General features: G+C 40.3%; 1 protein-coding gene across 4 annotated transcripts in view; it reads left to right on the forward strand.

The window, feature by feature from the left end:
• The window catches only part of ino80 (INO80 complex ATPase subunit), a 31,499-nt gene extending 16,838 nt beyond the window's left edge, over positions 1–14,661 (forward strand). For all 4 annotated transcript variants that reach the window (XM_008312842.3, XM_008312840.3, XM_008312841.3 and 1 more), the window contains exons 28-37: positions 5,354–5,481; positions 8,880–8,974; positions 9,264–9,336; positions 9,602–9,760; positions 9,912–10,014; positions 10,098–10,186; positions 10,976–11,128; positions 11,574–11,745; positions 13,204–13,416; positions 13,502–14,661. In XM_008312842.3, coding sequence (XP_008311064.1) covers positions 5,354–5,481; positions 8,880–8,974; positions 9,264–9,336; positions 9,602–9,760; positions 9,912–10,014; positions 10,098–10,186; positions 10,976–11,128; positions 11,574–11,745; positions 13,204–13,416; positions 13,502–13,710 — 1,394 coding nt within the window. In that variant the 3' untranslated portion in view covers positions 13,711–14,661. The remainder of the gene's footprint in view (positions 1–5,353; positions 5,482–8,879; positions 8,975–9,263; positions 9,337–9,601; positions 9,761–9,911; positions 10,015–10,097; positions 10,187–10,975; positions 11,129–11,573; positions 11,746–13,203; positions 13,417–13,501) is intronic.
• The last annotated feature ends 2,509 nt before the right edge of the window (positions 14,662–17,170 follow it).

A 17,170-nucleotide genomic window follows, 5' to 3' on the forward strand; every position in this document is an offset into this window, starting at 1 on the left:
GTGGTGGTGGTGGTGGTGAAGTTCCCTTGCGAAAGTCGTATCAGACTGTCTGTCTCTTCCACTGTTTAAAGGCTCCCAAAGAACCAGGAACCTAGCCCATCACTTGAATGTTTGAGGGGAGACAGTGATGCGTGTTCCATATATACACACACATAAATGCAGGCCGTCCTTCACTTTCTGTCGCGCCCAGTCACACAGACACATTTTTGTGGCTTTGTGAAATGCGTGGTGGTCACTTGGCTCCACTCCACAGGTCCCGAGTATAGACGCTGTGCTCTAGGTGCGGCCAGGTCCTAGTTTAGCCTCAGTGACGCTAAATCACGTACAACAAGAGACAAGAATACGTCGGCTGCTTCAACCCCAACTTCTAAAACCTCCCGTCGGCATCTGGCTCTTAACTGTCCTGATGCTGTGGCTGCAGGAAAATTAAGTTTAGGTCTGATTCCTGTCAATACATGCAGAAGCTGCAAAGTAGTGTCAGGGTAATATTTCCGTCATCAGCAGTGCTGAACAAGTGTTGGCCATTGACTTATTGATTGCACAGTGTAATGTATCATTATACAGTGAGGGGCCAACGCTGGGTTCGATCGCTGGCTCGACCTGTCCTCTGGCCTCCCATCTGTCTCTCTTTCTCACATATCCATCTATCCATCTTCTTTCATCAGCACTTGACTTTTTTTTTTTAAATCTGCCCTGCCATCTCCCTTCAATGCTTTTACCTTTGTTTTACATATTTATATTTATGTGCATTTTCTCCCTCCCTCTCCCTCCCTGTTTGACTGTTTTGTCGAGACAGGGAGCATACAGGACCAAATATTGCAGCAACATATTAATGAAATTAGCGCAGTAGTTGGTTTGGGAGTATCAGGCGCCAGGCACCAGGGCTGAGCTGGGGTTAATTAGCTGGCAGCAGGCCTCTAATTGGGTCAGGACCGTGTCAGGCCCCTGGCTCTGGCCCTACAGGGATTGGATTACACCGTCGGGGGATAGTAGAGGGAGGGAAAGGGGTTAAATGTGGGGTAGCAGGAGTGGCAGCAGGAGGGAGGACAGTGCAGCAGTTATGTTGGAAGTAGGAAAAGGGGAAGAAAAGAGAAGTGCAGCCTAATCTGCCAGCAGGAGGTACAAAGAAGAGGAGGCAGCAAGGCTTTTTGGGTGAAAGCTGCTCCTAGTGAGGACCGTAATAGGATGGGGGGAGGCTGTGAGCGGGGCACAACGCAGGTGGTGAAGCTTGATACGTGTAACCATAGCAATGACTGAGTGGTGTGACACCACATGGGATTTTCTTGTGTCAGTGGGGTGTGGTCTTAACGTTGTCCTCCTCACTTTTACAGTGGAGGACAAAATGATTACCCTGTCAAAGAAAGTGAAATTTACATGAATGTATGTTCAAGGCTCTTTATGTAGAAGTGTTACCACCTGTTTCTTAGGAATATTTGTGCTCTTGTTGTGATGGAGACAAAGTGATGACAAGATCGAGCTTTAATGCTGACTGCTCAAGGATCATCTTTAAAATCTTTATCTTAGTCTTTCTTTAAAATCGTCTCACGTTCTCCCCTCATCTATTACAAGATCTCTTTTCCAAATGCCTTGCGGCTCATGCAGATCATCATACACTCTAAGTGATTCTTCTGCAGCCATCAATCCCACAGTACATTCATTTTTTTATGTTCAAGTGACTGAGTTGTTGAGAATTCAAATCCACACTGGCCTGGGTCATTCAGTTGTGTTTTGGATCTGGCTTAAAGGTCTAAGGTTAATCACCATCCATTTTTTTACTTGCTATGCAAGTCTTTTAACTTTTGATATAATTTCTCACTTCAGTGTTTTTAACCTTGTTATTTTAAAAACAACTTTTGGAACATTGCTATGTTTCTGCAAATCAATTGCTTTCTATCAATAACAATAATAATGATTATGTCAGTTGCAAGTAGGTTTGTCATTGGCATTTGTCAAATGCTTCTTACTTTGGCTCCTTAAGAATGATTAGAAACGTGGTGTTCAAAATAAAGGTTTGTTGTGTTTCAGCCCTTAAATGTATTCAGTTTTTCCCCATGTAGGATATAATTTGTCCTCAGTATGAAGTTGTGTTGCGTCCATTGGTTGACATTTGATCCACATTTCTGAGCCAGACAAACTCAGCACATACTCAGAACAGTGTATTTCAGGCTAAATATCTTGTTTTTAGTGTTTATTATGAGATGATTTAAGACGTCTTTTCTATTCCCTCTGGATCCATAGCGGTAGGGTTACTATGTCAACAAATTTTGGCTGGATCTCGTCTAAACCAATCTTGCCAGGATTACATTTGTGCACATCCTTATTAATCCCTCTGAGTCCTCATTATTCGTTTATAATATTTCGAGGACGGTTACTGCATCCAGTTTTGTCTCATTTATGACCAGTGGTCATGCATTTCACTGCAGCCACATGTAGCTCATAATGTAAGCCATAAGTGTTATGTTGGACTGGGACAGACCACCAAAGCTTCCCTAAATCACCATTATTCATGTTTTTGGCATCGGCTTTATAGCATATGGCAGTGATATTTCGACGTGGGGATTTTGTGTATGCTGTTCTAAATGTTTTGAACTCGGCCACCTCTCTGCGTAAACCACAATGCTGGGCTCCAGGGAGTTTGGATAGTTGCAGGGGTTGCTTTTTTTATTTTTTTCATCCAATATCATAGTTTATTGTAGGACATCTGTTTCCCTCTCTTCCTTCGATTATTTCGATTATTTTATAGAATGATTTACCCATTGGTTGAACGCCTCTCAAGCAGATAGGTTAGTGATCAGATGGTGTCCACAGTGTGGTCAAACATAAGTGTGACCACACTGTTTATAACAGACTTCCTGACTTATTTCTTCATCCATCAATAAAGATACCAACAAATAAAAATACAAACTCACTTAAACCATTAAAAACCTGGAAAAACATAATAAACATAAAAACAATAACCTGGAATTATTTGTTATCATATTTTTTACTCTGCAGTGAGAACTCAAATGTGTGGCTAGTTTTTAACACAATTTTATCAAATTAATATGAGCTGATTTACGATTTAATTTTTTCTACATATTTCAAGTTGGCACTAAGGCATTCTGGTAGGTTCACATTTACAAGGAACCTGTCGAAAAGAGCACCCACCGAAGGCTGAATATGAATTGTTCAGCATCTGTTAGTATTTGCACAACAAGAATTTGAATTGTAGTTGGTAGCAGCACTGCAACAGCGCTTATCTGTTTTAATTTTATTTATCAGGTACATTGCAGTTAGACATCGTACATTTGATATGATCTCCATTCAGAGTTTGTGCTTTTTGCAACTTATATATAACGTTAATTCCATCTTTGAATAATGTTGCATTGCTTCACATGAGTACTTGGCCTATTTGCCAAGTTGTAATATAAGTGGTGGTCGGCTGCGTGGCCCCACAGTCCTCCGGTGCCCTTGACTGAGCAGCAGCCCTAGTTAGCCTGGCACCTGTGGTTAAAAGACCCCATCTGAAGTAAACCACGACATTACCGCTGCCACCGCTCTAATACTCCCCTTCACTAAAGCCGGAGCCACCACAGACCCCCTTCCCTCACCGTCTGTTCCTCTCTGTCTGGACTGTTTTTTTTTTTTCATGCTGCACACTTCTAATCCCCTGTATGTATCACTGTTTCCTCATTTTTACTTCTTTACTCTTGACGCCAGGGACAATTACAGGCCTTTGATCACATGATGCGGCGTTTATGTATCTCCGGGCTTGTGGTCCACTGGTCTCTCGCTCTGCACCACATTGAGCCGCAGTAATGTCTAACATGTGTACTTCCCAGTAAATCCACCGATAAGTGGTATCTTAATTTTGCTGTGTATTGATATTAGCGTTCTGTAATTAGTTTTTATTGTCCACGATCGTCTTTCATTTTGTTCCCTTTGTTTTCTTATGACCCAAGAAGCTGCAGTTTGTCCCAGGAATTTTCTTTTGATTAGGAGCGCTGATGAAAACCATATATACTGTACCCACAGTGTACACGCCGTCTGGTAGTAAACCAACCACCACCAAGTGAAATTGAAGACATAAATACAAGTTAAAGTCAAAAACGCTAGCGTCATCACTTTCTCACACCGTGTGTGCGTTGGACAGGCTGACACCACTTCGCTGTGACCTGTAGGTGATGACTAAAATGCCTCCCCAGGGTGTTTGCCTTGTTCATCCGTTCTATTAGTTCCTCTTTAACACCTCGACAGGCCCTGACCTTTATTTTGGAGGGATATTACGAAAAGGTCAAGGATCAGGGTTCAGCCCGAGTACTCATTAGCATCAAATGGTCCAGGGTTCAATCTGAGGAAAATTTTACTTGGTTTGGTTGGCTCAAGACGCAGCTTGGAATTTATCTGATTTTCTGTAAGACATAATTTAAATCTGTTTCTTGGTAGTTAGACTCTGTCATGTGCTTATTACTGTTGCTCTAGGTCTAATCAGTCTATCCTCTCAATTTTGATTTGATTGAACACAATTGTAACATGTTTGGATACATTAGACTCACAAAGCCTGGAAATTAAATTTGAAATTTTTCTTACCATGATTTCACTGTACAAAATTGAGCTTGAGAACAAGAGTCCAACACAGGCGGAATTGGCCAAGACTGACTGTCCCACTGGGACTCTCTAGTTGCCCTGGCCCGACCCTGTCACCTGACCCTGGACCTGCACTTAGGTTCTCCCCACGCGAGGTCACAACCCCTTTTGTCAAACACCATAGTGTGCCTGTCACTGGGTCGATAGCAGCCCTGGACCCTTTCTCATTCTACCATTGTGCTGGGTGACGTTAATTCCTCATCACTCCGACACAGAGGGAATCCCTCCAACAGCAGAACCAGGGTCAGATTGCTCCCCTATTTGCTCTCTATTGTCATGCTTTTTAAAGCTGCAGTACACCCCATGTGGTGTAATGAGTCACATAACAGACTCCAACCACCAGGCCTATTTGTTTATGTTCTTTTCTGCTGTTTTAATAAAAGAAGACTCTCCCTTTTATGCAGAAGGAGAAAGAAAAATATTTTCTCTCGCAGCATGTCTCCCTGCGTCTGTCTGCCCTCATCAGCAGTCATGTCAGCGGGAGCAAATGCTTTATTTTAACAATCCCGGGATCAGTGAAGGATTTAGAGGGATCAATCTCAGCCTGATCCGTATCCCAGGGAATATACTCTTATTGATTCGACCAGAGTTGATGTTCTCTGAATTAGGTTCAGTGCCTTTCAACAGATGAGCTGCACAATATTATGTCCAAGCTAACTTCAGGGCCATGATATTATGGGAAAAATGGCAGGACTCGGGTTTTTAATACCTTCTCCTTTTCTTTCAGACAAAGAAAGTCTGATCACAGAAAGCGGCAAACTTCACACTCTGGACATCCTCTTGAGTCGGCTAAAAGTGCAGGGGCACAGGGTCCTCATCTACTCCCAAATGACGCGCATGATAGACCTGCTGGAGGTACACACACACACACACACATACACATACACAGTAACCTATTGAAGTACATTACTCTCCCTTGCTTGCATGGGTTCTTTACGTATGTACCAGTTGTTTGTTGGGCTAATGTCAATAGCAAAAACAAACATTTTGCTTCTAAAACAGAGACAGTGACAAATTAAAACAGTGCACTTTCCTCTAACTCCTCAAACTGCCGTTGATAATTCTATGGAGACCGTCTATAAACAGAACACACACCAAACAAACCCAAATGTCAATCCCTACATTTTAGATATTCATTTCTTAAATTTAACCAAATTATATTCTTACAACCTCTGGTATATTTCAAATATAATCCAATGTAATGAGTCAGTGCTTATGTAAATATGTAACAATTCCAAAGCTTTGGACTAATTCCCACATCTGTCACGTTCTAAGTCAGTTTTCTTGAACACTAGCGAGGTATTGAGCTGCTCCAATTATCCGCCTGTGCCTGGTTAGTGCAGTCATTAGTCCACTAATTAACAGGTCAGAGCTAATTAGTGGGTTCTTATCTGCAGGGAGGGAGGCCAGATGGGAGGGAGGTCTGAATGAGGTGAGGAAAGGGGGAAAGATTGGCGTGGTTAGAGCCCGGGTTTTCAGAGAAAAGAGAAGACAAAGATTTTAGATTTAGATGTGGAGAAAACAAAATGTACTGGTTTCTAAACTTTGAATATTGTTCTGCATATACCAGCCTTTAAAACTGTCAAACTAGTGGTCATAATAACGATACTGACTAAAATCAATGCATTGGATGTCTGAAGTTAAATACAAAATATTTACTTGTTAATGAGCAGAAAAAAGGGGTTTTAAAATGTGTGTCTGTTGCTGCTTACAGTAAGTAGGTGAAGCAGAAATGATAGTTTTGTGTCACTGCTGAAGCCTGCTTCAGACTAAACTGATCATAATCTGTGTGCATTGCAAAATAATTTGGCCTAGGGAATGGAGGCAAATAAACCATGTGTGAACGATCCCAAAAAATCTGTTTTATCCCAGGTTTAAATGTGACTGGTTCTGACTGGTATAAATGAAATTATACAGAACTGGTTGTCAGTCCTTTTATAGATCAAAAGATACTTCAGGGTTGAAGAAAACCAGTCTGCTGCACTAAGACACGTTCTCTGCGTTTGAAACTTCTTTGTTTCAATCAGTTCTTATTTGTGCTGAAGTTTGAGTAAAATCAGTGACAGAACTTCTCCTCAGGAAAGCAGTTTTACTGTAACATCGTCTAATGATGTCAGTGTCAGTAATCACATCACCACAGCCCAAGTGTGGTTGCTGTACTGTTGCTTCAATGTTTGTTGCTGTATCAGCTGTGCAGCCAAACGCCCCTGGCACGATGTGACGCCCCCGTTCACACAGCGCCACACTGTACAGTGTTTCTGCTGCAGGTATAAGAGCACTGACAAGAATAATAGCCTTTAAATTGACTGTACTAACTCTAAGCTATAATTTTCTATTCTAATGGGTGCAACACTGCAGCGACCTCATACACCAATGGGGCTCTGAACAGTATCCTTCCCTCTAATGGGTTAAAGACACCCGCAGATGAAATCATCATACTGTATTCGCCCAGTCTGGCTTCAGTTTTCCGTACTGTATCGTCTTGCTCACTGGTCCGAGTAAACAAAGTTGTGCAAATGGAGTTGATTTCCTGAACACAAAACCGTGACGACGAAAGTGGTGGAAGGAGAGAGGCTGATGCTGATTTCTGTCATCAGCGTCATTGTTTTTGTCCCCGTTCTTTCTGGTGATGTCACATGGTTGAGCGATCATCACTGTGAGAGTGACTGGAGAAGAAACAACACTGGTGACTGTACAGGCAAGCTGTAAAGTCACTGCACTGTATCAGTGCGACAAGTGTGTGGCTCAGATTACGGTCCTGATTGGATTTATGTTTGCGTTCCTCCTTGCATTATTTCCACTAAATTGGACACAGTGGTCTGTCTCTCATAATACGTATGGATTCAGTATTTTAGTTAGCTCTATTTGCTGTGCTACAACCACAAGGCCAAATATAATAATCCTGGCAATAAAATGACATGCTGTTCCATCCACGGACATTCAGATTTAAATTCTGTGGTTGACAACTTTGAGGGTTTGGTAAGTGATTATGCTGTGGTGTTTAGAACCTTGTCATATATTTCCCATAACAATGACAGTAGAACTGGGGTGCATTAAAGTGCAAGACAAATCTAAAGTTTAATTTCGAGCAGCAGCCGCATTACATTCTACTGGCAAAATATTTAAAAAAAACAACAGAAATGGCAACATTTCTACATTAAGGCTAATGTTCCTTAATGTAGTGTTGACTCAAAGCATATGGGGCCAGACGCTCACACAGACAGGAGTGCAGCGCACGCCCTCCGACTCATCGCAAGTATACATGGACTTCAGTAAAAGAAAAAGAAACACGGCGTCAAATCAGTGGTATCATTGGTAATGACGTGTGTAATGATGTGTGCCAGTAATTGTGATTGGTTCCCTGGTTGCCATACAGCGGCGTGATTCGATAAGAGAGGTCAGGGGTTCAGGGTCGAGCTTAAAAAGAGAGATCGACCCGTCACCTCATCAGGGCTGATGCTCTGACCTCCACGGTATGGAAGCCCAGTAGGATTGACACCCACACAAATACACAAACACACACACACACACACACACCCACACACCCACACACACACACACACCCACACACCCACACACACACACACACCCACACACACACACACACCCACACACCCACACACACACACACACCCACACACCCACACACACACACACACACACACACCCACACACACACACACACCCACACACCCACACACACACACACACCCACACACACACACACACCCACACACACACACACACAGAGAGACACATACATGAACTGAACAGACTTCAGGAAGGATCAAGTATCAGTTTCTGTGTTTTTCTGTGTCTCCATGGGCTGGGATTGTGGTTTCAACTCCAGTAAATATGCAGAGCTGTCGGGGCGGTTGACCCATAGAGAGAGGCTGAAGTAGAGTTTTAGAATGTGTTTGATGAATTTATTTTCATGATTCCAGCTTCTTAAGTCTCGTGCTTAATTTGTTTTTAATTTGTTAGAGAAATTCTAGTTCCATGAAATGTTTATCATTTATCGTGCATGATAAGGTCTAGATACATTTTTGTTTAGTAAAGTTAAACTTTCTAAGACATAAAGTAGCATAGTAGTCTTTTTTTAGTTAATCAGCCAACAGTCAGGCTGATTCTGTTGGATGGTTTAGTTACTGCAGAAACTTTCCAGTGATAGATTAAAGACACAATTCCCCAAACCTGGATTTTGTTAAACCTAATTTTATCCCATCAATGTTGTTCTCCCCCTCCTCCACCAGGAGTACATGGTTTATCGCAAACACACCTACATGCGACTTGATGGATCCTCTAAAATCTCGGAACGCAGAGACATGGTGGCTGACTTCCAGAGTAGGTGGGTAGATACACTCATCTGTGTGTGTGTGTGTGTGTTTCCACATGCTCTGTTTCACATTACTGGGCAGCTCTGGAGCTCATGTTGTAGGGGCCACAGCTGCTTAACTGTGCTATTTGTATAAAGCATGTTCCTTTTTCCCAAGTTTTAATGGGCTGTCAGGCCCTGGAGTGACTTTTAAATGACACTGTGTCAACATTAGCTCTAAGATAATTATTATCTTATTATTTTTAAAGGATTTGTCTCTTTTTCCTCCCTCTTTGTCCCCTTCCTGCTTCAATCTCACAAGGACGGATATCTTTGTGTTTCTCCTGAGTACCAGGGCAGGAGGCCTGGGCATCAACCTGACAGCTGCTGACACTGTGAGTCACTTAAACACAGAAAAAACTGACACTGACTTATTTCACCAATAGTACCAAAAAGGGTTAAATCAAACAGAGCTGACCAGATCCTCTTTAAATTAAGTAAATTAATCATTATTTCTCTGCGGTGCAGCACAAACTGACCTTCGGAGAGGTACTGGTTCATGGCTACAAGACATGACCTAATGTTAACTATATATGACATAGCTTACTGTAAAGAGAAATTTCTGGAACTGGACCAAAGTGGATTCTGGTTTTCTTCCAGGTCATCTTTTACGACAGTGACTGGAACCCCACGGTGGACCAGCAGGCCATGGACCGGGCCCACAGGCTGGGTCAGACCAAACAGGTCACCGTTTATCGCCTCATCTGTCAGGGTAGCATCGAGGAGAGGATCCTGCAGCGGGCCAAGGAGAAGAGCGAGGTCTGACACACCTACTCCATACCATTCAAATGAACAGAATATTATAACAGGGTTTTAATCAATCAATATAGAGTAAGGGTGTGTCAACATTGTTGTACTCGTTCAAATGTATTACTCAGTTGATTTAATGCCTCATTGTTTGTGTGATAAGATCCAAAGGGTGGTGATCTCCGGAGGAAACTTTAAACCAGACACACTCAAACCCAAAGAGGTGGTCAGTCTGCTGCTGGACGATGACGAGCTGGAAAAGAAATGTAAGTAATATGAAGAACATGTTGGGAGGAAATATATATAATTTCACAAATTAAATACATGGATACACTTTCCTTATCTTTAGTGAGGCAGAGGCAGGAGGAGAAGAGGCTACAGGAGGAGAGCAGCAAGGTGAAGGAGCGCAAGAGGAAGAGGGAGAAGTACGCCGAGAAGGTACAGTAGAACGGTCACCCGACACCTCCTCTGTCTTATATGTCAAGAGGAGTAGAGATAAAGACTGCTTTGAACAAGAATATGAACCAGTAAAAGACAGGGAGGGTGCTATCAGAAATAACCAGAGAATAATGTAATGACTCAAATGAATTGGTATGACAAATTGAAAATAATTTTCAAATTTTATGGTGTACAAAAAAAACCCCAGAATATAGAAACAGCTAAATACCCAAAAGTCCTCACATCAAGACAGAAAAATATTTGAAATTAAATATGATTGGCCTTTGTGTTTAATGTTTAAGCTGGCATTTACCAGCAGTGTGGACTTTCCATACCTGCTGAATGGTATGTAAATTAATTTATAAATGGTATAAAATTTTGGTAGTTGAAAATGTCAAATGTGGTTCCATGGTCCTCATTTTTTTAGAACAACCTTTGTGGAAATTCAAGCGTTCATTAGAGATATCTTGTCATGGGCCAAATTAGCACAATATGTAAGGTCAGGAGGTCACCACAGTCATTAGAAATCATCCCGAGGGGAACAAATTCATACCAGATTACATGGCAATCTGGCCAACGGTCATTGACATTTCAGATTCTGGAGTCAAGTGTTGAACAGACGGCGGGGCCGTCAACAAATAACCCGATACATCCATCCTTTAGGCCTTTCCACAGAAGGAAGTGAGGGGCATGATGATGAGGAAAAATAGAACATGTGTGAAAAAAAGTTTTACATCTAACCAACAATTCACAATGTTTTCATCACTTGACTGCTTTCTGTGCCTGCAGAAGAAAGAGGAGTCAGAGAGCAAGAGGAAAAAGGAGACCAACCTGGTCATCTCCCATGCCCCTTCAGCTGATAACTCCAACATGTCTGCAGATGGAGACGACTCTTTCATCAGTGTGGACATGGACTCTGCAATGCCTAGTCCATTCAGTGAGGTAAGAGTTCATGTTTAGATGTTGTTTTGATCTAACAGTTTGATCTATCCAATCAAATTCCAAAAGGTTTTTTCTAAAACATTCTCAAATTGCTTTAATTTTATGAGGAAAATGCAGAAAACATTTAGTTGAAAATGTCATCATAATTTTGTTCATCAAACAAAAAAATAATTTTAATTAATTAATTAGGATTTAGCTGTAGAATTCCAGAAATTATTTTTTTCAAAAATGTGTTAATTTGATGTGAAACATGCAGACAAGATAACATTTTTAACAACATTTTGCCAAAAAATGTCTTCTTCTTTGGTAATTTTTCTTTTCTATTTTTCCTTCCACCATTACTCACGTCTTCCCTTGTCAATGAATGCCCTTGATTTCCCATGTTCCTCGTGGTGCTGACCTTCAGCCTTTGTGTGTGTCTCTGTGTACGTCTGTGTATCGTCAGATCTCCCTGAGCAGTGAGCTCCAGCCCGGATCATTGCCACCAGACCCGGATGTGGACGAGAGCAGCAGTGACATGCTGGTCATAGTGGATGATCCAGTGTCTTCAGCGCCTCAGTCTCGTGCCACCAACTCACCAGCTTCTGTCTCCGGATCAGTCTCTGACAACATGAATGGTAATAGACAATTTTGAGAAACCTTTTGCCGAGAAATTGCATCCTAATTTTTCAACATCTGACTGAAATGAAATGCTAAATTAGGATTTTGCTGAAGAATTCCAAAAAAACTTTTTTTTTCCAAAGAATTCTCAAAATGCTTTAATTTAATGTGAAACATGCAGATAAGATAAATATCTGACCAAAAATGAATTGCTAAATTTTTCCAAAGAAAAAAAAATGAAAATAAAATTCTCAAAATGCTCTAATTTGAAGATAAACATGCAGACAAGATAAGATTTTGAAAAAAATTTAATCATAATTTTTTCCACATCTGAACAATGATGACCTCTGGTCTGTTGAGCCAAATCATTCTGAGCCATACATCTTAGAGCCGAAAGCTATGAACAGTTAAATTCATGGGAGTTTTATTTGTGTGGTCAGTAGTAGTGCTACTGGTGACACCACCAGGTCATTTTCTGGGACATAAAAAGACTGTTTTATTACAGTGGTTGCAGTAAACATGCAACAAAATGCAGACAAGTTGAGAGACATGATGAGTCAGAGAAAAGAGGACCGGGTAGTGGTGGATTAGGCACAAAAACCAATGAGGCAGACATGGGCTCTAATTCTGCAAACAGTATGGAAAATAAGATTAGAGTTCTTGTTTTGTTTCTTGGAAGCTGTACTTCTGGTCATGATAAGTAATTTTTAATATGCCATAAATCTTTGAGTATTACAGTAAAATCATCAGATTGTCTTTAAAGGACTGGGTCAGTGCCAAACCAGACCACATGTCTGTCTCTTCCTTCCTACTGTGTATTTATAGTTATTTATTCATCTCTGTGTCAGACTGTGCGCTTAGTAAGTCAGTGTTTTTTTTCAAATATTTAAGGTGTAATAATATTTAAGTATTACTAATAAATATAAACATTTAAACATATATATTTTTTAATATTTAAGTATGAGGAATGAATTACTGCCTCAATGTTTGTTATACAGATGCATTTACTTTTCCAGGGTTTTCTCTTCTCCTGTAGTTTAAGCTTGAGAAATCACTGTCAGCTGCACTCTTGGCATTTAGAAATGATAAAGAAAGCCAAAGATATAAATATTCTGGCCAGAATCGTAGTATTTAATCCTGTGACCTGAGATTCCAATTGGATTCAAATACTGACAACTGTGATTTTACTTTAACCCCTGGAAGTGCTGGACTGGGACTTCACTGCAATACTTCCTCAGGGAATGGCATATTATGCCATGACAAATATGATGATTTTTAACCATGGGGACTCAACATGTAACCAACCTGAAATTGTTTGCTGTAATGTTGCCACAGAATTGAACTGTGGAAACTTTAGTGAAATTTGGTACTTAGCAGTTCTGGAGGCCATGGCTAGTCACTCTAGCTTGCGTTCAGTTTCTAACCAATTGGATAATACCTAAATTTTCCTGCTAACATTGTCTTTCTCTCGATAGGTTTTTCAGCCTCCGACACAATAAGTCCAGGCAGAGGACGGTCACGGAGTCGGGGAAGACCTAAAGGATCAGGGGGTGGAACCAAGTCAGGAGGAAAAGGACGTGGACGCAAATCAACAGCAGGCAGTGCGGCAGCAATGGCGGGAGCGATGGCCGGCGCTGCAGCAGCGTCAGCAGCGGCTTACGCTGCCTATGGCTACAGTGTTTCCAAAGGTTAGTGAACATTCAATGCACCATCATACATAATAGTTTTACGAGTGTAACCAACGATTTTTGATTTTGTTCTTTCTCCTTCCAGGAACACTGTCTGCATCCACCCCCCTGCAACCGGCTCTTGGTCGGCCAGGTGCCAGCACAGCATTCAACCCCAGCAGAAGCTCATCTCCTCAGACCAAAGCAGGCTCCTCTACACCGAGTCCTCACAAACAGCTGTCCCACAGCCACCAACACCACAGCACAGGCACTGTCAGGAAAGGAAAGGGCACTGGTTGTCCAGGGGCCCGATGATGGTATTCACACTTTGGACACACTGACAACATATGCTACTGTTTTCTTGCAGTATTCATATGTACTCAGTCGCACCACATGGAGAACCATACTACTACTAAAAGTTAAAAGTACAGATCACATTTTCTCATATTTTCTAATACGTTTCTTTTCACGCGTTACGTCAGTGTTTACTCTAGATTTTTTTTCTGCATAATGTCATCAGTGTTTTCAATTTTTTTTTCAAGAACACAAAGTTGTTTTTTTTCCTAAAGAAAGCTCTTTTTTTCACTAAATAGCAACAACACAACAGAACAGAAATTAACATGTGCAGATCAAAGGGCTTTGGAGTCATTGTATTTTCCAGAGTTTCTGTCAATACACTGAGTCATGTCTTCCATTTTTTTCCTTTCGTTTTCAGTTATATTGATTAGACTATTTAAATTGACTGTAGATCTAATCTTAACAAACTATACTAAATTATTCTGCATTAAAAAACATCTGATCAACCAACTTAACAATGAATCAACAACATTTCTACTAAAGCTCTTATTTTTGTAATCATAACCCAAACCAATATAGCAGGGTTTTTTTGTTGTTGTTTTTTTTAGAAATAAAAAAATCCAACTTTTACAATTGAAACAAAAGTAATTCATGTATTTGTCTGCCTCGTGGCAAGAAAATGATTGGATAATGTAGATTTCTTTTTCAAAAACAAGTCCTTCAGCTGCTGCTATTATTTAAGTTATTTGAGTTGTGTTAAAGTGAGTGGTTATTGGTTGTAAATGTGACGATCACGCAACATGTTAATAGTGTGATTAAAATATATTGTTCTATATGATGTAAATACCGTTGAAAATAAGGTTTCCTCTGGCTTTTCCCTTGTTTGCCTGTCTATTTTTATAGAGCATGTGTACATATAAAGAAAAGCACCTGCCATTTTATTTAGAAATAAAACAATTATAAATTAAACTTGGCTCATGATTCTGCTTTCTTGACAGATCTACGTCTTGCCAAGAATTGTGTAAGTGGCTGGTTGGCTCTAGGAGAGTGACACAGGTTGAGGATTTACAATTATGACCATTTATGACAAATAACTGTTTCACCATCTGCATAATAACTGGCTTGTTGTACCCTGAGGTAGTTGGCCGTTTGAGCGATTCCTAACAAGTCCTACTGGGTTTTTTATTTTTCCAATATATTTTGGACCGTTTCTTTGGCAAAACTCAATGAACTTTTTATAGACTTGCCTTAATTTGTTTGGTAGCTAAGAATATTAATTCATTTTAGGCCAAATTTATAAATAAAACTATATTTCATTACTTATTTTTCAAAAGAGATACTATTAATAATAATTAACAACTATTTGACATATGTCAAATGGATGTCTGTGAATAACATATCTGCTGCTAACACAACAATTTCCCAAATATGGGATTAATATAGTCCAAATTTATTTTTTAATTTAAAGACCACTAGATATTTTCACATGTTCAGATTTTATGTTTTTGGAGTTTTTAGCACAAATTATTCACTACTTGGCATCTTTTAGAGCATAAACTTGCATATCGAGGATTTCTGGGACTTTTTTTCTTGCATTTTTCATAATAGTTAGACTATAGTCTTGCTTTTCCTTCCTTTCCTTCAGCAGCAATCATATTTCCCTGAAGCTGCAGACAGAAGATGTCAGTTCCCAAAACTAAAATGTATCCTTGGTATTGTCACAGATAGATGCAAACAATGTGTTGCTGCTTCGTTTCTTGGCCATTTTTGTAACATTTGCACACATTTGATGCGATCAGTATTTGCTGCACAATGAGAAATCTATGAAGACGTGGCACAGTGGTCCTTCAGTGTGGAGCCGATTCAACATCACTATCAAAGGTATAAAAATAAATGGATTTAGGCCAACTGGACAAATCCAGTACAGACAAGATTGACATTGTTTTTAAATGTGTATCTATGGACTTTATGATTGAATGCATGTTTTGTAAATGTAAAGTCTTTTTATTGTGTTCATTGTGGAAGTATTCTGCAACTTTAAGGTAAGGTTTGTGGTTGGTTTTTAATTTAGTTTCAGTTTACTTTTTACTACTTTTTACCTAAATAAAAACACTAAATAAAATAAAAAAACTGAAGTAAAAAAAAAGTAAGTAAAAAATTTAAAAAAATTAAAATAAAATAATGGTATTGCAAATAAACAGAAATATATCAGGATAAGGCTATAGGTAGGAACAGAAATATATATTGATTCATCATAACTCGTTTTTAAGTTTCACTGGAAATCAAAGATTTAATTTTCCTTCCCTGCTCATTTAGTGTACTGGCACCTGGGGACGAAAAATCACAACGCACTTCGTTTAAACACTCGCTTTGTACAAAAAAAAGTCACTAAACTTTGATGCGTGTGAAAAAGTTGCATGCATTTATATCTTGATTTTATTTTTTAAATCCGCTTTTCTTCTATCGAAAGATATATTTTTTATTCATGTTCCACGACGACTGTGTGGCGTAGGAACACATTTTATGATGAAATCTTGTCTGGTAATGCGGTCAGTTGTGGTTTAGCTCCACCAACGAGGTCCGGCCAAAACGTCGATGAGTGAAGATGCACGTTTGAGCCACAAGAGGGCGTAAACCTATTGCCTTAAATATTCAGCCACACATGGAGCAGACAACCCTTTGGAGGGAACTAGTTTATATATATAGTTGCACGTTTGAGCCACCGGGGGGCGTAAACCTATTGCCTTAAATATTCAGCCACACATGAAGCAGACAACCCTTTGGAGGGAACTAGTTTATATATATAGTTGCACGTTTGAGCCACCGGGGGGCGTAAACCTATTGCTTTAAATATTCAGCCACACATGGAGCAGACAACCCTTTGGAGGGAACAAGTTTATATATGCAGTTGCACGTTTGAGCCACAGGAGGGCTCATCGTGCAGACAACCTAATGGCCGGACCTCGTTGTTGGCGGAGCTAAACCGAACAACCGACCGCATTACCAGACAAGATTTCATCATAAATGTGTTCTTACGCTAAACTGGCCTAGTGGAACATGAAGAAAATAGATATATTTCGAACGAAGAACAGCGAAAAGAACGCACTTCGTTTAAACACTGGCTTTGTAGTAAAAAAAATTGTTTTTTAGCAAAGTCACTAAAACGTTGATGCATGTGAAAAAGCTGCATACATTTATATCGTTATTTTATTTTTTAAAATATATGTTCCATGAGTGCAGTGCAGTGCAGGACTGATGAGCCTGCACTGTCACCCAGTGCAGTGCAGAACTGATGAGCCTGCACTGTCACCCAGTGGATTGTAGATTCGGTGCAGGACGCTTGTGATTGGATAACGAGGCACAGCTGTGCCCTTTAAATGCGGAAGGGAGTGGTAATACTTCCCAGCTCGGTGATGGTTGTAAAAATGCTTGCTAGTATTACGACTCATCGAACCTCTGACAGTCTGAGGACAATGGA

Source organism: Cynoglossus semilaevis, chromosome 7 (genome assembly GCF_000523025.1).
Source record: "Cynoglossus semilaevis isolate Cse_v1.0 chromosome 7, Cse_v1.0, whole genome shotgun sequence".
In the NCBI taxonomy this organism is placed as follows: Eukaryota; Metazoa; Chordata; class Actinopteri; order Pleuronectiformes; family Cynoglossidae; genus Cynoglossus; species Cynoglossus semilaevis.